Source organism: Carettochelys insculpta, chromosome 2, assembly GCF_033958435.1.
Source record: "Carettochelys insculpta isolate YL-2023 chromosome 2, ASM3395843v1, whole genome shotgun sequence".
Classification (NCBI taxonomy): Eukaryota; Metazoa; Chordata; order Testudines; family Carettochelyidae; genus Carettochelys; species Carettochelys insculpta.
In genome coordinates, this window is record NC_134138.1 from 187,322,376 (window position 1) to 187,343,743 (window position 21,368).

Below are 21,368 nucleotides of genomic sequence, written 5' to 3' on the forward strand. Positions count from 1 at the left end.
GCATTCTGCACTGTGTCACCTTCTACACTGTAACTATGCCAGTGGTCCTGCTAGAGGAAGTGGAAGGAAAAGGCTTTGCCCTTAATGCAAAGAAACAGAATATAGCCCAGACACTGAAGATGATTTTAATTATGCTTTGGTTAATTGAGCCATTTCCTAATTTCTATCTGAAGTTTCTAGAGTCACCAAAGTCACCATCATGTTCCAATGTACCAGGGCATCTGTGGATTTTCAGGCTTTTTTTTTTTTATATTAAAAAAAAAAAGACACCAGTTGCATCTGATTAACCAAAGTACAACTATAGAAAAAATACTTGTTAGCTATACCTAACAACATTTATATTGAAGCCTGATTTAGTGAAGCACTTAATTAGCACATGGCTTAAAATGTGAGCCATAGTCCTACCTTGGGCAATCTCCCACTGAAGATATAGGAAGAATTTCAATCATACTGATTCTTCATTAAAATCTAAACTTCAGTGAAAATTTGGTAAAGCAGTATTTCATAAACAGGCGCCTTGTTCTTAAAAGAAGACATGAAAAAATGAGTGTTAGGAATAGTCTTTTAAACTTTGAGTTATACTGGAAAAAAATGAGTCACCAGTGTGAATTTTGTGAAGTGCAGAGTTTCCCCCAAAATGGAACAAATGGACAAAAGTCCTCAAATGAGAAAGGAAAAAATCCAGATTTTTTACCATTCTACTATAGAAATAAATCAGAAACGGTGTTTAGCATGAATGTAAGCACAGATACAAAATTAAGCAAATATTGTGCCATTCCCACATGAACAGCTCTGCATGCCAACAGAAAATAAATGTGTACTACAGAGTAATCGGAAGGCAATCGAGACATTTAAGCAACAGTCATAAGAAAACAGTGGGAGAAAGAAAAATCACATAAGCCACATGATTATAAACATATTGTAAGATGGTTAAAGAAGACAACAGTAGCCCAGCAAGAAAACTTTAATAATAATGTAACCTGAGAATTAGGGCATGCAACAAAATCTTGGTTGTGTCAGTTATTATGGCTCTGATTCAGCAAAGTACTAAGGCATGTGCTTGAGCTGACTCAAGATTCAGAAGGCACGAAGAACTAACTTTTAGAACCCAATTCTTAAATATTATGTGCTGGTGGATTCCTGTTGGCTTCACTGGGATGCTGTACAGATGCAAGGGATCTGTCTGCATGGAATTATTTGCAGAACTGCAGCCGAAATCAATGATTCAAACACACAAAGATAATTAATGGGGCCATAACAATGGCTTTCTATCATCCATGCTTCACAACACAAGATGAGCACGCATCCAGTGGAGAGATCATTCACACAGTCAGAAATACAAAGAGCCCCAGAAAAGGAAGTGGAGAACTGTATATCATCTTAGTTTAAATAATGAAAACCATAAGAATTAGTAAGTGCAACAAGATGTTGCAGATTTGCAGAGAAAAGAAGCAGATCTCTGCAAAACATCCACTAGCAGGAACATGAAATAAATAAGTTTAAAACAAATAATGACTTAACTGTTGTTCTGTTCTTAATGCCACTGAAGTTGAATTTATGAAATATTTTTGTAAATAGATTTCTTCAAACGAAGTGACTTTGCAAACACCGGGCTTAAAAAAGCATATGGAAGTAATGGAGAGATTCTAACATTTTTGCCAAAATCTTACATACCATGCTGTCCTTAATTAGGCAAAAATAATTCTTAAAGAAAAAAGATGCTTTGGTAACAAAGACAAAAACCTGACTTTCAATTAAAAAAATTGTTCTTTGCTTATGTAAGGCAAAAGCACGTCTTATAAGGCCTCTCAGTCTTCTTTCTGCTGCAAGGAAACCTGTTCATGAAAAGTGTAGCTTCAGCCCTCCTTACTGAGTTTCTAGGATAACAAGTTAAAGAGCATATGAAGCGGCTGGCTTATTGTGCTTTCCTCATGGTCACTTATTTCTGGGATGATGTATTTTGCTAAACTGTTGTGAAATAGGGAGCTAATTTTAAATTTGAATTTGAGATGGCTACAATCGTCTAAATCTAATCTAATCTAATTTATAAATCAAATCTATAAATCAAATCTAATCTATAAATCAAAACTTTTCATTTCTGAATTAAGATAACATTCTCAAAAGCACCCTGTGTTGCCAACATCTGACATTTTTTTTTCAAGAGTCTTCTGATATTTGGTGTGTTTTCTTAAGTCCCAGCTGTTGGAAACAAGAAACTGTGTGAGACTTACAGCTTTCATTTAAAACAATTTTTTTAGCCTTCATAGTTGCAGAGGAATGCTGGGAAGGCAAAAGGCTCCCTAAGTATTATTTTTTTCAACCTTGTGATTAACTGAATCTCATGATTTTTGAAGGGTCCTGACTTACAAATCTTCAATGAAAAGGATGCCAAGACTAAGAACATGGCCTAGTCCAGGGGAAGGCAGCTTATGGCTTGAGAGCCAAATATAGCTCACTACAGAACCTTTTGTCTTTCCCAAAATACATGCAACTTTTAAAATTAAAATGAAAAATGAATTCAAAATTTTAAAAATATGCAATTACTCATGTCAATAGGGTCTTTTTTGGCCAATTTTATATTTAACCAGAGGGGACAGTAAGGGGTTGCACCCCAGTGTGCAGTTCTGGCTCAAGGTCCCTCCCACTCTCTTCCCCATCTCCAGCCCTGTCTCCAAGCCCCCCAGCCCCCTGCTGTCTCCCCTATGCACCCCCAGGCTGCAGCCCTGACTCCCCCTCACGTGACTGATGCTCCCTGCCCTGACTCACCCCCAACACTGTGTTCTGAGCCCTCTGCACTCCACCCCACACTGTCATATTGCAACTTCCCCACCCGCCGTCCTGAGGACCATCCTAAGGGAGGGGGCAAGAGTGTGGTTGCACAGTACGTGTAAGAAATTTGTTACTTTCCTTCTTGCCTTTAACCTTTCATTTTTAACGACCATCCATTCTCCCTAGGGGTCATGCATATTAACTTCTTATTTGACTGGCTGGTTGAAACACCTTTCCATCCTCTGTGACCCCAACTGTAAAAATGGCAACAAGAAAGGGAGATGACAAGTACCGACATTTTCAAAAGAGGTGGACAGACTTTTATGCATTTGTGGCTAAGTCTGGATCTCCGCAGTCTCCTTTGTACTGAGAGACTGTCCTCAATCAAAAATCAAACGCAGAAAGGCACTTCATGGACAAACCATGCAGTATTGCTACAGAGTATTCGCAGGGTGATGTGTGAAAAATGCTTTTGAGGAGCTGCAGCAAAAAATGAACACTGGACAAAATAGCACACTGCCATGGTCAAGAAAAGGTAGGAGCTTAAACTCTGGAAGTTTTGTGTGTTCATACATCACGTAAGGAGTGAGAGGAAGGCCTGGCAGTGCAGGGGCTAATCAGAGCCTGTTTGCCCAAATAACCCCATCCTGTTCCACCTGCCACCAGTGTCAGGCCTGAAGGCAGGATAAAAGGAGGGAAGCTAGCTCAGTTCAGGGATGACCAGCCAATAGTCAGGAGCTGACTCTGACACCCACAGGGCCTGAGCCAGAGCTGCCCCTGTGTTGGCCGCTGGAGGGTGCAGCCTCCAAAACTCTCCCCAAGACTAAAAGGGGGAGAATCCCAGAGAACCTTACCCATAAGGAGGGGAAAACTAGACTTTTAGGGCCATGCCCCAAACTGATGCTACAGCTCTAGTGAGTGGGCTGAAGTCCTGTATCTCAGGTCCCTAGGCACCTTAGAGACCTAGCCACTAGGCTACCCTGCTACTAGTGGGACCCTCCTACACAGCATTATTTGCAAGGGGAAGCCTTTCACAGATGGGGACTACATGAAGAGGTGAATGTTAAAAATTGGTCATCAACTATTTGATGACTTTTACAACAAGGACAAAATCTTATAGAACCTTCGGGACATGCCATTATCGGCAAAAACAGTTCATGGCAGAGCTGTGAAAATGGTCCATTAAATCAACAATGAACAAATTCCAAATATAAGTACAACTACTTATTTTGCATTTGCTTTGGATGAGACAACCGACAGATGTGACATTAATCAGCTGCATATTCTGGGATGCTACATTTGTTGAAATGCTATGCATGAAGAAATGATTATGATATTACCAATGAAAAATCAAATGAGATGAAGATATCCTTTAAACTGTGATGACCTTAGTAAATGAGAAAGAAGTACAGTTGCTTAATCTTGTGTTTGTGTGTATGAATGGTGCATGTAACATGGTCAGCAAATCCAAGGGATTCCTTACTGTTCTGTCAGGACAGCTGAACTGCCCACTTTCGAACTTTCATTGCATTGTGAATCAGGAGGTGCTTTGTATGCAAACTTGTGGAACCTAAGTCAAAAATGTAATAGGACTGATCGTTTGTACTGTCAGTTGGATTCTTTCCTAGACCCTTAATCACCATCAATTGCAGTCACTTGCTCCAGAAAGTAGATCCCGAATACCCTGATCCACTAATGCACAAGAATACTCACTGGTTATTTTGTGGCAAAGTTTTGTCTCATTTTGCCACCTGAATTAACGCGATTAAGTAGTTTTGGGATCTGAAATGTGTCAAACACGCCAAGACTTCAGACTGTGGCTGGTTCATCAAGTTTTACTATCTCATTGACATTACTGGTCATTTGAATGAGCTGAACCCTAAGCTACAACGGTACAGAAACACAGTCCTGACTCTACAACAGGCAGTGTTTGGATATGAGTAAAAATTAACTGTCTTCATCAAACATATTGAGACAGGCAGGCAGGCACATTTTGAAAGATTATGAATGTTTTGTGATTTGTACCAGGGAAAGAATAAAAATAACAGCCTCGATTTTCAGAAGTTTGCTAGGGTTATGTCTGAGCTCCTGATGGCATTCAAGTCTCATTGTGTTAACTTTTGCACACAGTTCTCTTACGATTCATCCACATAAAGTGTCTATTGAAGAATTGGATTTGACAGTCATGCCAGGCATCTTAATCAATGATTTGGAAATGGAAATAGTAGCTTCCAAGGAACTGGATATCTGGGTGGAAATATTCGTCAAGCTGAATTCAGATTTAGAATGCCTTGCTTGACAGCACGCAGAAATGACAAAACTGAACAAATGAGCTGATGTGAAGAAGTTGGAGCATGATGATAATTTGATTCTGCACATTTGGAAAGACCTTCCTGTCACATACACCACCATGCAAAATGAGAGCAGGGACTTACTTTCAAAGTTGGGCTCCACCTGTGAGTGTGAGAAGGCTCACTTTCATTTGAATCACATCAGAAGTAATTTGTGCACAAGACTGACACAAGACAGCCTGAATGTGTGCATGAAACTGAATTTGACCACTTATGAGGTAAACTTCAAAGAAATATGTGAAAAGATGAAGCAGCAGAAGTCTCATTATATAAAGTCTGTGAATAAAATGTTTCATTTATGCTATTATTAATCATCGTCAATTATCAATAATACTAAATTGTATATTTTCAGTCATGCAAATAGGCATTCTTGTACTGGCTCTTTGTTGACTACTTGCTCTGAATTTTGATTCAGTTTAGCTCTTTGGTTTGAAAAGGTTGCCATCCCCTGGCCTAGGTCTATGGTAGAAAGGGTTTGCTGACATTGTTCATACCAGTTTCCTGTACAACATAAGTTAAACCAGCAAAAGAAATTTTTGTCGTATGTGTAAATCACTTTTGGAGAATGAGAGGTAAACTCCTAAGTCATTTAGGTACTATGGAAAATATTACCTGCACCCTGTCTATTATCAGTTCATTTATAATATTGTGATATACAGCATAATAAAAATTATACTGAAATACAGTTTGTTTTTTTGCAACGTGTATTATAATAAATGACGACTTTGGTGTCCTTGTTTGTGCTGTAATTATAAAACTAGCAAACTGTAGGAAATAAAATCTTGGTGTATGGTGTTTCTTCTTGCCTACTAATGTTTTCAAATTAAGTGTCCCCTGTAAAAGGTGCAATAAATCTTTTAAAGTTATTATATTGTGTTTATGCATTTTAGATATTGGATATTGGACTGGATATTGGAGTGACAAAGTTCATAAGGTAGCATGTGCAGTGGTAGTATCATAGTCAATGAGCTTCATCGGAGGCATGATTATTGCTAATTGAAAATCTTTTATTGGACCAAGTTCTGTTTGTGAGAGGGACAAGTTTAGAGTTCATCTTCAGGATTATATATTTAAGAGACTCTCAGTGCCATCTGCTGGCTACATGATGCCATTTTCACATGTACCTACTGTCAGACCTACAGGATCTGTGGAGCGTACATTATGTGCACATGCAACTCCTATTTTTATTTTAAATTCTATTGTACACTGTTCAAGGGGGAGAGTGGGTAAAATGTATGCAAAGAGGAGTGTTCCTACACCTGAATCAAGAAATGGATCTACCAGTTCATTACTAACTGTAATAATATTTAGCATAGTGCTCCTTATAGTCAAAGCATTTTACAAATATCTAATTAAACAACCTCAAACAGCACCAAAGAGCCATCAAATGTTCACTGTATTTACTTTTGTTACCTAGCTAGACCAGATCTGAGCCAAAGATCAACTTTGTTACCAATTGGCAGTCCTGTGAATCATCAAGTTCCTCTAAATCTACCTGGTCAGATTCTGTAGATCCTCAGTTGCTGTAAACTAATGTATTTCCACATCACTTTACATTAGTTGAGGATTTTTTTCTTCCCTGCCTCTTAAAGCTATGTGTGCTTTTGAATACCTTAGTACAGCAAAAGCAAACATACTCAGAATTGACACAAAAGTGAAAGGCAATGCATATATGCAGTAGATCGGGGTGGACAAGCTTCTTATGTTCAGCTCCTCTTTTTGTCCCTGCAATTAGCTGGGGGCCCCCAACCTGCCTAATAAAAATCCAAGTTAACAGAAATGTCACTTATGTTCCATTTAAAACAACAACAACAAAAGCCCTTTCAGCACGTATAAATCCGTAGAATGTAAAACCTTTATTAATCGGTATATAAATGTGAATATACATACATAAAACAGTAACATATTTCAAAACTTTTAATGAGACAGAGTGCTTTATCCTGATGTTTCAAAAGCCCATCCCTCCCTCTCTCCAGCTTGGGGAAAAAACCAAAAACCCAACAGCTCTCTACTGTTTAAAGAGCCTGTTTCCTCAGCCCCCCACCCCCCGCCCCCCAGCACTACCAAGCCAAGTTAAGCAAAAGAACAAAACAAAAAGTCAACACTTTAAAAAAAAGTTGCACTCCCTCTGGGAAGCTGAACAAAGGGGCTGTCCCAATAGAAGCTTACTTCCACTCAACTGCCTCTGCCACACGTGCCTCCCAGCTTGCTCAGGCTGGGATACCAGAAATGATTCCAGTGCTCCCAGGGGATACTGACCTCCCAGGGGGCAGGAGAGCTGGTAGTACAGGTCAGCCTAGCCCAGAGAGGCTGAGCAAGGCTGCAGAGGACCACCCAGGGTGGTGGGAGCCAATTGTGCTGCACCTGCCTATTGAAATTTTGGGGGGTGCACCCCCCCATACTAGATGGCTGAAATGTGATACTTTATGCTATTATAACTGTGGCATTGCATTCCATGTGCTTTATGAAGATACGCTTATGAATATGACACAACTGAAATAAACTTTATGCAAAATACTTCTCATAAAGTATCATTGAAAAAGTTAGACTCTATTGAATGTGCATATTCTATTTGTGCATATGTATTATTCCTGCATTAGTTAGAAATATGGAGTATACACCTGTATTATTAAAGTAATCATGCTAAGTGGGGGCCATGAATGGTACTTCAAGGATCTTGATGGCCTATGGGCAAGAAAACAATGGATTGTAACTTGAATAGTTTTTTTCCTGTAAGACTGGGAGAGCAGGGATGTCTCTTGTGCTGCCAAGCCATGTGGCCATGTTACCTGATGTTGGGCCCCATCCTGGATTCTGTACATTCCCACTGAAAGTGAGAAAAAGTTTAAACTGAACACAAAGGATTCCTGCCTTTGGCAAAGTCCCTATAAAGATGGGAAGCCCAACAATAGGTGAGGCTGCCAGATGTGAGGACACCTCTGCTTACCACCTAAGATGACTGCTGAAAATATCTAAGACTGGACAGCTGGGAAGGATCTAGCCCAGACTGGGAGACTGTCCAGTCTGAAAGAAGCTTATCAGAATAACTGAGGGTGACATATTCCATGCAACCAGTTTCTTAGTGTAATAAGCTCAGCTTGCATTTTTTGTTTTATTTTGTTTAGTAACATACATTGTTCTGTCTGTTATCTTTTATGATCACTTAAATCTTACCATTTATACTTAATAAAATTTTATTTTATTTATTTATATTTCCTGTGTAAGCAATTTTTACCGGGGGAGGGGTGAAATGGAGGGGAAGCTGTGTATATCTCTCTTTACCATAAATAAAGGGGCAAATGTGCTTACCCTTTATCTGGGGTTCAGGTCCCATTGAGGCTGTACGTTTGGGTCCTGAGGCAAGTCCTTTTGGCTGAGCCTTCCCAGAGCTGGTCTGATGCCAGTGTCTGTATTATATAGCAAAGGGCTGTCATTCAGAGAATCACAGAATCATCACAGAATCATAGGGCCAGAAGGGACCTCAGGAGGTCATCAAGTCCAGCCCCCTGCTTCAAGCAGGATCAACCCCAACTAAGTCACTCCAGATAGGACTTTGTCAATCTGGGACAAAAACCGAGAGGGACGGAGTTTCCACCGCCTCTCTAGGCAATTCATTCCAGTGCTTCACCACTCTCTGGGTGAAGTAGTTTTTCCTAATGTTCCACCTACTCCTCCCCTTCTGTAACTTCAGACCACTGCTCCTTGTTCTGAGAACATTTCCTCTCCATCCTCTTTAGAGCTTCCCTTCAGGAAGTTGAAGGCTGCTATTAATTCACCCCTCAGTCTTCTCTTCTGCAAACTAAATAAGCCCATATCCCTCACAGGACATGTGCTCCAGCCCCTTAATCATTTTCATTGCCCTACACTGAACCTGCTCCAGCACATCCATATCCTTTCTATACTGGGGGGCCACAAAACATTCTAGCTCTGTGTCCATTTTGGAGGAGGCCAGAAGCCCTGGCTCAGCAGGACGGAGTTGAGGGGCAGGAAAGGGGGCTCAATGGTATTTCAGCATCTCAAGTGACTAGTCATAAGGAGGTCTCTGTGCCTGAACCCATTACAGGGACCTTTATGTTATTGGTAGTAAAATATAACTCATACTTTTTGGCAAATATTAAACATCTATAAGAGATGTGGACAATAAGCAGCCCCTGGGCGGGATGTGGTTCACCAGGGTTAGCCCCTGACAGGCTGCCAGATGCTTTATTTACCTATGTATCTGTAGGTATGGCCACTTGCAGCTCCCATTGGCTGCAGATCACTGCTCTCAGCCATTGAGAGCTGCAGAGAGTGGCGTAGACCAGGACTCCACTTCCCCCAGCTCCTATAAGTGGGGATGTAGCCAATAGGAGCTGCAAGTGGCCATACCTGTGGATGTGAAGGTAAATAAAGCATCTGGCTGGCAGCCAGCCAGGGGCTAAGCCTGGTGAACCACATCTGGCCCATGGGCTGCCTTTTGCCCACCCTGGTTTATAACAAAAGCTATTGGAAGATGTGTGTGATAATATCTTTTATTGGACCAACTTCTGCTAGTAACAAAAAATCTTTTGAGCTGGACAGAATTCTTTGAGACTGGTCTCTGAAGAAAACCTCTATGTAACTTGAAGGTTTTTTTCTGTCACCAAAAGAAGTTGGTCCAATAAAGCATATTACTTTGCACACTTTACCTAACATCCTAGGGCCACCATGTTTACAACAACACTGCAAGATGGTCCTCAATTTTCCAGCTACTGTCTTGGTACTTGTATCAAGTAGGACACTGACCTCCTCAAAACTGGAATAGTAGTCTATTGTAATCAAGTAATGTATTTTCTTGAAGGTAAATCTGTCCTCTTCCACCTTTTTCTATGATTGGGTCGGCAACTCCTGTGGTACAGGGTCTCTTTCTGTCAGAGGTTACCATGTACAGTCATGTATTCACTTCCAGCTAGTAAACACGCTCTCAGTCCCACCTGAAACAACTGCCAGCCCAGGCATGAGGTATGCATTTTTTTCACGACATCTTTTTGTAACTAGTCAGGTAGAACAGCTCCTTGTCCTTGAAATATGATTCTATCCTGCACATGCAGCTCATCTTCATTTGAAAAAAAATGTTTCTGTTCCTACTGGTGTTTGGGTTTGGATTTTTTTGGTCACCCTGCTAGTATTGCTCTCGTGACTGTCTCTAGATGAATGTCCTCTTCAGTGACTTCTTTGATATCCATCAGCTTCATTATTGAAATTGGGATGTAATGCAGTGTGCTGATGAAATCAATATCCTGTTTTCTTTTCTTTGTTGGTGTTGATTAGTATGTCCTTTTGAGGAGGTCAGCTAAATATTCCATTTAGACAACATAATGAAAGTGGGAATAGTGAAAATGGAAATTTGTTTAGCCAAGTTTTTAAGTATTGGGGCACAATAATTTTGAAATTTGCTTCTAAGGATTTGAATTATTCAGGTCATGGGACACATAATGAAATAATCTAGAAGACAATTTGAACATAGGCTGGCAGACAAGTGAAAAAGATAGGCATATGTGTGGTGCTAATAGATGAAACTGCTGACATTAATCATCAAGAACAAGAGTGCAATGTGTGTTTGATTTGCAAATAATGAATGGAAGATAGAAAAAGTATAGTCTGTAGTCATAGTAACAGTGAAAAGCAGCTGCACTTTACAATGCCCTGATCAATTTTCTCGGAAGGCCACGATTATGATAGAATCATAAAGATAAACGGGTGGAAGGTAGATGGATGGGTCATCTAGTCTCCCCATGCTGAGGCAGGACCAAGACCACCTGGTCAGGCATTTTGCTAACCTAGTTTTAAAAAATGCCAAAGGCAGGATGACACAATCTCCTTTTCTAACCTATTTCAGTAACAAATTATCATTATAATTAAAAAGTCTTTCCTAATATCCATCCTCAATCTTCTTTGCTGCAGATTATGATGATTACCTCTTGTCCTATCTTAGGTCTATAGACAGTTGGTGGCCACTTTATTCAAAAAATCTGGCTCCATTTTAAGTTGATGGAATAGTGAGCCTGAATATATGCCAGTGTACCAGAACACCCTCCAGACACAGGATTCCAGCCCCCTCTATTTTTTCAGGGCTTCAGTTTTCGTTCTTTAGAATTAGATGTCAACTGTATCAGATATGTCCTTTTCCTTTTGACTTAGGGCAGTCATATAAACTGGGTTCTCTCCCCTGACCTAGGGACACACAGGAGTCTTCTCCTTACAGCTGAAATGAGCAACTTGGTGGTTTTTATGAGTACCAGGTGATCTGGTCAATAGTCAAACAGTTGTTGTTTTAAGGCAAAATGGGATGACAAAAATCAGTCAGAAGGAAGGGTAGAATGGAATTTTGAAATATTTTTAGCTGTTTGGGCTCATAAATAGCCTTGTATTTATTTCAAACACATCAAATACTTTCATTACTTTTCCTTTTCATAGACTTTATATGTACTTTATATGCATGTGTTGTTCATACGAGGCAACCAAATAACAGAGAAATGTGTCCTTTGTATCCAATGACTGGGGGGAGGGATAGTTCAGTGGTTTAAGCATGGGTCTGCTAAACCTAGCATTGTGAGCTCAATCCTTGAGGAGGGCATTTAGGGACTGGAGCAAATAGACACCAGGGATGGTGTTTGATCCTGCTAAGAGGGCAGAGGACTGGATTAGAAGATCTCCCAAGGTCCCTTTCAGTTCTAAGAGATGTATAGCTCCATTACATTTTTTTTTTAAAAAAAGACAATTTGGAACAGTTTATTTAAAATCTTAGTTTCCAAATGACAGGAATCATTTAAAAGTCTTGGATTCCCATTTCCTATTCTCCATGTTTTGTAGTACTCATTGGAAGATTTTACATTGCATATAGCCTATGTTAATAGTTATTACAGAAATAAATATATGTGCACAAAGCTAAGGCTAAAACAAACAGCAAGTGAATAGACGTGTAGGGAAGAAAGGACACAAGGATTGCTGTAATCATTCAGGAGGACAGGTTGTTATCCCTTCTTCAGATATGCCTTACCTCATAAGAAATGCAATTCCCTAGCATTACCCAAATTTAAGAATAGAGACCCAAGGTGTTATTCTGGGTCCTGCTATTGGCTCATATACTGCTGCAGCAATGCATAGGGGCTATAAAGGGCCGGAGCAAGAAAATGGAGAGTTACCCCAGGGCAGGCATGATATACAGCAGCTTCAGTGTGCTCGATGCAACCTTTTCCCATAAAATCAAGTGCTCTGTCCTGACATCTATCAGGGAAGATCTAGATAGTGCTTGGTCCTACCATGAGGGCAGGGGACTGGACTCAATGACCTCTTGAGGTCCCTTCCAGTTCTAGTGTTCTTTGACTGAATGACAAGGTTTGGTGGGTCCACAATGCTATGTGGTTGTTCTGCACAGTACTTTTGCTCCTAGGCTGGGCTGTCCTAGAACGATACAGAATTTAATGTGCCATATCATAGAATCATAGAATACTAGGACTGGAAGGGACCTTGATAGATCATCTAGTCCAGCTCCCTGCCCTCAGGGCAAGACCAAGTACTGTCTAGACCACCCCTGACAGACATTTATCTGACCTATTCTTAAATTCCTGAGATGACTATTCCACAGCCTCCCTAAGCAATTTATTCCAGTGTTTGAGCACTCTGACAGTTAGACCTTTTTCCTAATGTCCAACTTAAACCTTCATTGCTGCAGTTTAAGCACATTGCTTCTTGTTCTGTCCTCAGAAGCCAAGAAGAACAAGTTTTCTCCCTCCTTCTTATGACAACCTTTTAGATACCTGAAAACCGCTATTATATCACCCCTCAATCTTCTCTTTTCCAAACTAAACAAGCCCAATTCTTTTAGCTTTCCTTCATAGGTCATGTTCTCTAGACCTTTGATCATTTTTGTTGTTCTTTTCTGGACCCTCTCCAATTTCTCCACATTCTTCTTGAAATGTGGGGCCCAGAACTGGACACAATACTCCAACTGAGGCCTAACCAGTGCAGAGTAGAGTGGTAGAATGACTTCTAGTCTTGCTCACAACACTCCTGTTAATGCATCCCACAATCATGTTTGCCTTTTTTGCAACAGCATCACACTGTTGACTCATAATTAGCTTGTGGTCCACTATAACCCCTAGATCCCTTTCTGCCGTACTCCTTCCTAGACAGTCGCTTCTCATTCTGTATATATGAAACTGATTGTTCCTTCTTAAGTGGAGCACTTTGAATTTGTCTTTATTAAACTTCATGCTGTTTACCTCAGACCATTTCTCCAATTTGTCCAGATCCTTTGAATTATGACCCTATCCTCCAAAGAAGTTGCAACCCCTCCCAGCTTGGTATCATCTGCAAACTTAATAAGTGTACTTTCTATGCCAATATCAAAATCTTTGATGAAAATATTGAACAGAACCGGTCCCAAAACAGACCCCCTGTGGAACCCCACTTGTTATACCTTTCCAGCAGGATTGAGAACCATTAATAACGACTCTCTGAGTATGGTTATCCAGCCAGTTTTGCATCCACCTTATAGTATCCCCATCTAAGTTGTATTTGCCTAGTTTATTGATAAGAATATCATGAGAGACCATATCAAATGCCTTACTAAAGTCGAGGTATACCACATCTACCGCTTCTCCCTTATCCACAAGGCTTGTTATCCTATGAAAGAAAGCTATCAGATTGGTTTGACATGATTTGTTCTTTACAAATCCATGCTGGCTGTTCCTTATCACCTTACCACCTTCCAACTGTTTGCAGATGATTGGGATGACATCTACCTTTGCTCCCTCTTCCATTTGGCAGGACAATTCATGCTATATCCCTAAGGGCTGCAAAAGAAAACTGCATTTCCAGCTAGTAAGGAAACTGGTAGTCTTCAACTGTAGGACCTGACATGGTGTATGGCTGGAACTGGGGGTGAGGTGAGCAAACCAGATGCAAGGAACAATGGAATAATGGAAGGAAGGTAGTGTAGTGGAACTGAGGCTGGAGGCCCACGGAGTTGGGAGTGTGAAGCAGACAAGAGAGCTGGAAAAAGCACAGAGCTAAGAAGGAGCTTAGAATCTGACATGGAGAGGCATGGGAGGGTGACCATATGTCTCATTTTGACCAGGATAGACCCCTTCTTAACCTCTCTTTTAGCTGTCCTGACTTTTTGACAAAAACAGGGATTTGTCCCATCTGCTCTTGCTAAATGACAAAAGCACAATTTGCCAAAAAAAAGTTGGGTACATGCCAATGGGGGCACTTGGAGGAACATGGCAGAAGGACAGCAATGTGAGATGCCAGCCAGCAGTGTTCAGAGGGTCGGCCAGATATAAGGGGTGGTCAGCCTCAGCCCCAGCCCCAGCAACAGGCAGCATGGGGTTTGGGTATTCATCCCCAGATGCAGGAAGTATGGGGCACGGAGCTCAGGGGGCGGTGTCAACCTTTGCCCTGGGCACTGTGACGCTTGGGGGCAGAGCCATCCCTAGAGTGGTGTGGAGTCTCAAGAAATCCCACCACCCCACCCATTCCCTGTCCTGCCTCTTCCTGTCCCTGCTCTGCCCTCTCCCACCGCCATACCCAGAGTCCCCTCCACCAAGAGATGTGGCCTGGGGAAATAACAGGGGACCTGGTGCAGGGCGGCAGCAGGGGTCAAGCCCCCTTGCATTCACTGTGGCAGTAGTAATGCCCTAGGCTGCCCTGGGCATGGCAGGCTGGCTAATAAAAATATGGGGGATCATCCCACGCATAGGTGGATCAACCCCTGCCATGGATGGCATGGGGCACAAAGCTTGCGGGGGGGCTGTATTGCTGGCAAGTCCTGTGTGTGTGTTTGAGGATGGGGAATATGCATCTTGGATGAGTCCTGGGCTGTCCAATTTTACTAGGAAATATGATCATCTTAGACATGCATTAGATCAGCCATTCTCAAACCATGATTCAAGACCTTGAAGTAGATCATAGCTCTGTTTTAATAGCATTTCCAGGGCTGGTATTATATTTGCTGGGGCCAAAATCTAAAACCCGTGCTCAGAGACAAAATCTGAGAGCTTCAGCCTTGGGTGGTAGGGTTCAGGTTACAGGTCCTCTGCCGGGGCAGAAACCCTTGGGCTTCAACTTTGTTCCTGCCCCAACTGGACCAGTAGTGCTCAGGATTTGGCCTCTTCACCTGGGTTGGTGGGGCTTAGGTGGGCTCAGCTTTGCACCTTGCCCCCTAGGGTTGTGTATCAATTTTAGTTGTCAGAAAGAGGTTGAGGTGCAATGATGTTTGAGAGCTGTAGGGTTATATCAGAGTTATAGTGCACAGCAGAGCCTTGTACCCTTTAATGTTCAGACGAGTAAGGGGCCCAGAGGGTCCAATGCAGAGAAGACCCAGCTGGCATTTGCCCAATATTAAATCTGCTCAGGCCACATCACTACTCCATCTTTTCCTTCCCTTTGAGTCAGACCCACTATCTTATCAATTGTCACAGAAACCTCTGCTCCGTTATTTCTTTCTTTATTTGAAAAACACTGACCTCCCACTCCCAAATAGTTTCCTGCAATACAAAGTAGTTGGATTCTAGAAAAGAGTGGTTTATAATGTAGATGCAAGGAGTGTGTGGTTTTGAAATTGAAACCTAGGACTCAGAATCAGAAGATCTGGAGTCCCAGCTGAGTGATAGATTTCCTGTTTGACCATGCGTAAACCACATTAACTTCCCATTCCCTACGCCTCACTTCACCCAGTTTCTTATCTTAATCTTTTTACTATGTTTGTTGTCATATCTATTTTCTCATGATCTTATATTATCATTTTATCTTTTATAACATCCTCTTTATTTTGGTAGGTGAGCCCGAGATGCACTTTACTCATGCTGCAAATATTATCATGCATTGATGGAACCTATTGGTGAACGATATGACGTGCTATTTGTTCCATGGTGTTGAAACCCTGACTTCTAACATTAAGATTCCTAAAAGATACTCAGTAAACCAAGAGAGATGCATGAAAATTAGAACTGTTTGCATTTTGGGACAGGTTGCAAAACTGGTGATTTGGAAGGAGAGACGTGCAAGAACTGTAAAGGAAGAGAATCAAGAAGAAAGATGAACACAGAGAAAATTAATTAGACTAGACAACCCAGAAGCAAAAAGATGTCGGATGGAGGCAAAAAGATAGGCCCAGAAGAAAACATACTTCACATAGATAAGGAATAGAACAGGACCAAGGAGTATGGTTGAAGCAGACATCAGTCATAAGACAGACAGTTATCAGGGATCAGAGAAAAACAATGAAAGGAATCTGGAGAAGCAACGATAAAGAGACATGCATATGTGAGCAGAGGGAGGAAGCTGCCCTGTGTTATAATTAATCTTTCTAAAAATGTAAATAAAATATATATTTTAACATTGCTTTCAGATCTAATACTGTCAGTAGTCCCTTTGTTTACATAAGCACAGTTGGGGTGGAGGACAGTTCTGCTATATTAAGCACCTCTGGAGAAACAAGAATTGTAATTCTTAGTAATTGCACTTCCTACACTAATAATTACAATGAAAGCTGTTGTGATTTACTTAAAAGGCCTGCTTTAGAAAGTTGTGAAATAGTATTTCAGGTTTCAGAGGTACGCATAAAAATAACCAGACAGACAATATGTGGGATTATTCATTTTCCCACCCAATCACCAACTATACTGAGTGCTGTTATGCTATAAAATGAAGGAGTCAGATGACTTAGTAAAAAAGCCTAGAACTGAGATATTCTTTAAACAGTCTTTGGTACCCAATGTGTCCAAGTCTGACAGCACAGTACATGCTCTGAAGTGTTGACAAAATGTGACAATTTGCCTGTGAGGTTGCTGGGTTTTTATTTATTTTTAGGGAATGAAGCTTTACATGACTCACTGAAACCAACTGGCAAAGAGGAAAAAAATCCTTTCTTATGAAAGTAAAGCATTTTAAATACCCTGTCCCACATCCTTAGCTGGAGTAAATCAGTTCTATTGACTTGTATGGATCTGCGCATATTTCCACCCGTTGAGCCTCTGGCCCTAAAGATGCACAAATATCTGGAAGCCGTGGGTGGACATAACTAGGCTATTGAAATTGCTGTAACAAAGGATCACGCAACCACAGCCAAGCATGCAGCGCAGGGCCAGGGAGCCGTATCCTGTGACAATCTTGCTAGGGAACAGAGAGAGAATCCTTCAACCCCATCCCAGGGGACATTTAAAGGCAAACACACAGCCTAGATGGGCCCACCCAACCTCCAACAGTTTATTGCATTAAAGAACAGGTTTTCACATCAACCAAGTGAGAGGCTGGGCAGCCCCGTGCCAGGGAGCACAGGGCAAGGGGGCCAGGCCAAGCTACCCAGCAGCACTATTTGGGAGGGACTACTGGACCCAAGAACCAGCTTATTGCAGGGGACAACAGATGGGACAACAGGGTTCAGGGTCACAGGTGGAACACGAGGGAACTCAAAGAGAACACAGACTTGAGAACCCCAGGCAGAATACCCAGCAGCAGGGGGCATAGGGAGCAGCACAGCCACACAGAGCACGTGCCATAGCACACGCTGACCGGAACATTTTTGCACCACTGGGGACCCTGGAGCTGGGCCCCAGAAAGGCACATCTGGTCCAGGAGGACCCACTGTTTTGCTCGCTGTGCAGTAGCTACCCCCCACCCACACACCCTCCCGGGAGAGCGCCTTAATACCAGCGACGGCGGGAATCTGGGTCTGAGCACCCTCAGTTTTGCAGCGATGGGAGATGAGCGGCTCTGCTCCAAGCCGGGCAGAGCGGCCAGTAGAACCTGCAGCTGCTTCTGCCCCGGGCCGCGCCTCCGCCATTCGCGTACGGGAGGCTGCACCGCAGCACGTGCTGGGCGCACTTCGGCCGGGCACAGCCGTTGGTCTCGAGGGTGTCGCGCGGGTTCGGCCGTTGCCGTAACGGTTACCGGGAAGGGAGGGAGAGAGGGAGCGAGACTCGGCTCCGGCGCCCCCACGTGGCCAGCGGGGCGGAGCCGGCGGCGCGGCCCTGGCCAACCCCAGCACCGCCCATTGAGATCCGGGAGGGGAGGAGCCCGGGGCGAGTGAGCGGCCCCGTCCCGCCCGGTCGCCGGCGTGCGGGGACTATGCGGAGATGGTGGCGCAAACCCGAGGCAGACACAAAGAGGCGCCTCCCGCGCCCCAGCCCGCAGCGAGCCCCCGGAGCGGCCGCGGGCTGAGGCAGCTGCCCTGCGGGGTCGGCGCCATGCGGAAGGGCGGCAGCGGCCGGAAAGGGGCCAGGAGCGAGCCCCAGAAACCCGGCCGGCCCCTGGCCCCGAGGCTGAGGGAGATGCTGGGCCTGGGCCAGGTGGGGCCGCTCCAGGGCTGCAGACACGCGCTGCAAGGTGAGCGGGACCGGGGGGCTGCGCACCAAGCCGCTTCTGTCCAGCGCCCCCGTTGGGAAGCGGGCGGGGGCTGCATCACACCCGGCGGACCTCTGCCTGCCACGCTGGGGCGGCTGCCCGGCCGATGCTGCCGCAGGCGGAGCCAGCCCCAGCTCCCCTCTCTGACAAGCAGCAGGAGGGAGTGAGGTGGGGGCGCTCCCCGCTGTGCCGGGGCCGCTGGTGGGGAAGCCAGTTGGGCTGGAAGTAATGTCCTGGGGAATTAACCTTCTCACTGGAAAAGTGCGTGGTGGTGGGGAACGTTTCTGTCGATCTCCCCTCCCCTCCCCTCCCCTCGTATTTAACAGGAACTGACAGCAGTCAGGTGTGTGATCCGTTTCACTGTTCCCCCTACCTAGTCAATTACCAAGGAGAAAGGAGTTTGAAAGTGCTCCAGATGAGGAACTTACAGTATTGAAGGTTTTTCTAATCGATTAAAACAAATTCAGCACATCACACTCCCCTTTACACAGCATCAGAAACTACAATCTTTTTTTTTAAAAGTCAATTTTATTCAGTATCAATATTATTGAGGCAGCGAACTGACACTCGGCTGTGTCTTGATTGGCAGGCTGATTGGTGCAAAAGAAAAATAGTAAAAAATGCTATGAAGTTAGGCAATTCAAAGGTAAAATATTTTGTAAAGTACAGTCTTTTTTGTACAAAATATCTTTAATAAAGCTTTTGATGAACTCTGTAGAAATAAAACAATGTTTATTGTTGTCACCTTGAGTCTTGATTTTTGTTTTGAAGTATGCTTAATCCAAAACTCTGCCCCCACCTCCTTTCAGCTTGCCCAAGTCAAGGTGGCTATAGAATATTAAGTGTGGTATGTCAACACGGTTTCTTTAGGCAAGATTGCTTTTATTAGTTTTAAGTCTAAGTGTAGTGCTAAGAGTTATTTTCTTTTAACAGCATTTATTGTAGAAAAAGGAACCTTCATCATGAGAGCAGATAGCAAGATATGGTTCACTTTTCTATTAGGTAAGGGGACAAACATATGTGTCCTTAAAGTTCACTGCTTTATAAAAATGTACTATATCAGAATTTGCCTATCATGTAACTGGGGGAAGGAAAAACCTGATTCTTCTTGGTAGGATAGTCCTCATTCCTGTTGCATTGTATGTGTTTCTCATGACTGCATGCACAACCACTCATGTGTTCTTGTAATCATCTAGGATGTGATTGGCAGTAATGGTTAGCATTGACTTAAATGAGAGCAGAATTAAGCTAATAATAAAATCCTTTATGCAAACTAAAAGGTAAATGTCAAAATATAAGTATTTAATATTCCGCTGATACTTGTTCATTCAGTGTGCATATGTATGTACACTTCTGATTTTGCATAATTAATTCCTGAGAGATGCATATGGAAGGTATAGTAAATTACTAATTAGTCAGATCTTTTTTATTCTTAACATTACAAACATTCACTTCTCCTAATAATGTATGAAAATTATTACTCTGAACAGTGTGGGAGCTCTGGCAAAGGAAGGGAAAATAGTCCCATATTTTTAGAGTTTATATAAAAAACACTATTGTCTTAGGACACTTACAGGAGAAATTATTAACTGGATGAGGTTAATGGCCTCAGATGGAGGTTTAGCATCATCAGTTTTCTTCTAGCCAGTAATTTTTTTTTCCAAGAAATGACCTGTCTTATGATGATTATTACTTCAAAATTAGGAACTCTTTGTTTGTTGGCATTATTGGCTTTAGAGCTTTTAATGATAGGTCAACACAATATCAAAATTATTATATTTTTGGAGAGGAAGATGATTCCTTGATTTACTGTGTCCATTTGCCATGTTAAATGAAAATGCTGGATCCTAAAATTAAAAAAGCATACAAAATTATCTTTAAATGTTAAATATCTTTGAAGTTATTTTGTGTTTTAGTGCCAAGTCTGTGTCAACACAGCCAAGTCACTAAAAGCTTGTGTAGTGTAGGCCCTTTGCCTCTGCATCCCTTCCTGAGGTGACATTTACACAGTCATGCTATGTCTACATGGCATTCTAAACTCAAAGTAAGATATCTTAAAAGCACCAAATGTCAAAATAATGCGCTGTTTCGAAACATCCTTTGTTTCCCCTTCATCAAGGAGTACAGGGATGCCAAAATAGTGCACCTGTTATTTCAAAAAATATTTCAAAATAACAGGTGCATTTCAAAGATGCAAAGTAGCTGTTTTGGAATACCAAGGTATCCCAAAATAGCTCTGCCATGTAGACATAGCCATGGGGACGGCAGAAATCACCCATTGTTGTTGAATATTTTATTTTTATAACCTGTTTTGTCTCCCTGAGCATTTCACAAGCGACATGTCCTTTTTGACAAATATGCAAAATATGTGTTTGTGATGTTATTTAAAATATTATGGGGGAGATGTATAACTAGAAATCGTTTGTATAAATGTGGATTAATTCCACTGAAGTCAGTGAAGCAACTTGACTTAGGCTGCATCTATATTTCCTGTCCCTTTTGGAAAGAGCATGTAAATTCAGCTGATCAAAAACGCTAATGAGGTACTGATGTGAATATTCAGTGCCTCATTTGCATAATTGTGGCCACTTGCCTCATCAAAAGTGCTGCTTTTGAAATGCAAAATAGCCGTGTAGACGGGATTCCTTCAAACAGGAAACCCCCCTTTTGAAAGCACCCTTCTTCCTGAAAAAATTTAGGAAGAAGGGCGCTTTTGAAAGCAGGGCTTCCTTTCAAAGGCACCCTGTCTACGTGGCTAGTTTGCATTTTGAAAGCAGCACTTTTCATAGAATCATAGGGCTGGAAGGGACCTCAGGAGTCAAGTCCAGCCCCCACTTCAAGCAGGATCAACCCCCACTAAGTCATCCCAGCCAGGACCTT

General features: G+C 42.4%; 2 protein-coding genes and 1 pseudogene across 6 annotated transcripts in view; all 3 read left to right on the plus strand.

The window, feature by feature from the left end:
- The window catches only part of TBX20 (T-box transcription factor 20), an 82,395-nt gene extending 65,978 nt beyond the window's left edge, over positions 1–16,417 (plus strand). The window contains exons 7-8 of one of the 3 annotated variants that reach the window (XR_012644544.1): positions 2,956–3,304; positions 4,900–8,276. Coding sequence is in view for 2 of the 3 variants with exons in the window: in XM_074988117.1 (XP_074844218.1) it covers positions 2,956–2,971 (16 nt within the window). In the remaining variant the exon portion in view is untranslated. Of the gene's footprint in view, positions 1–2,955; positions 8,277–15,922 lie in introns of those variants that run through there. The other 2 variants (XM_074988118.1, XM_074988117.1) reach the window with 2 other exon arrangements.
- On the plus strand, positions 6,057–6,182 carry LOC142009858 (U4 spliceosomal RNA; annotated as a pseudogene).
- Positions 16,418–18,171: 1,754 nt separating the features above from the next.
- Positions 18,172–21,368, plus strand: part of DPY19L1 (dpy-19 like C-mannosyltransferase 1) — a 123,059-nt gene continuing 119,862 nt past the window's right edge. For 2 of the 3 annotated variants that reach the window (XM_074988108.1, XM_074988109.1), the window contains exons 1-2: positions 18,172–18,470; positions 19,422–19,490. In XM_074988108.1, the coding sequence (XP_074844209.1) occupies positions 18,221–18,470; positions 19,422–19,490 (319 nt within the window). In that variant the 5' untranslated portion in view covers positions 18,172–18,220. The remainder of the gene's footprint in view (positions 18,471–19,421; positions 19,491–21,368) is intronic. The other variant, XM_074988110.1, reaches the window with a different exon arrangement.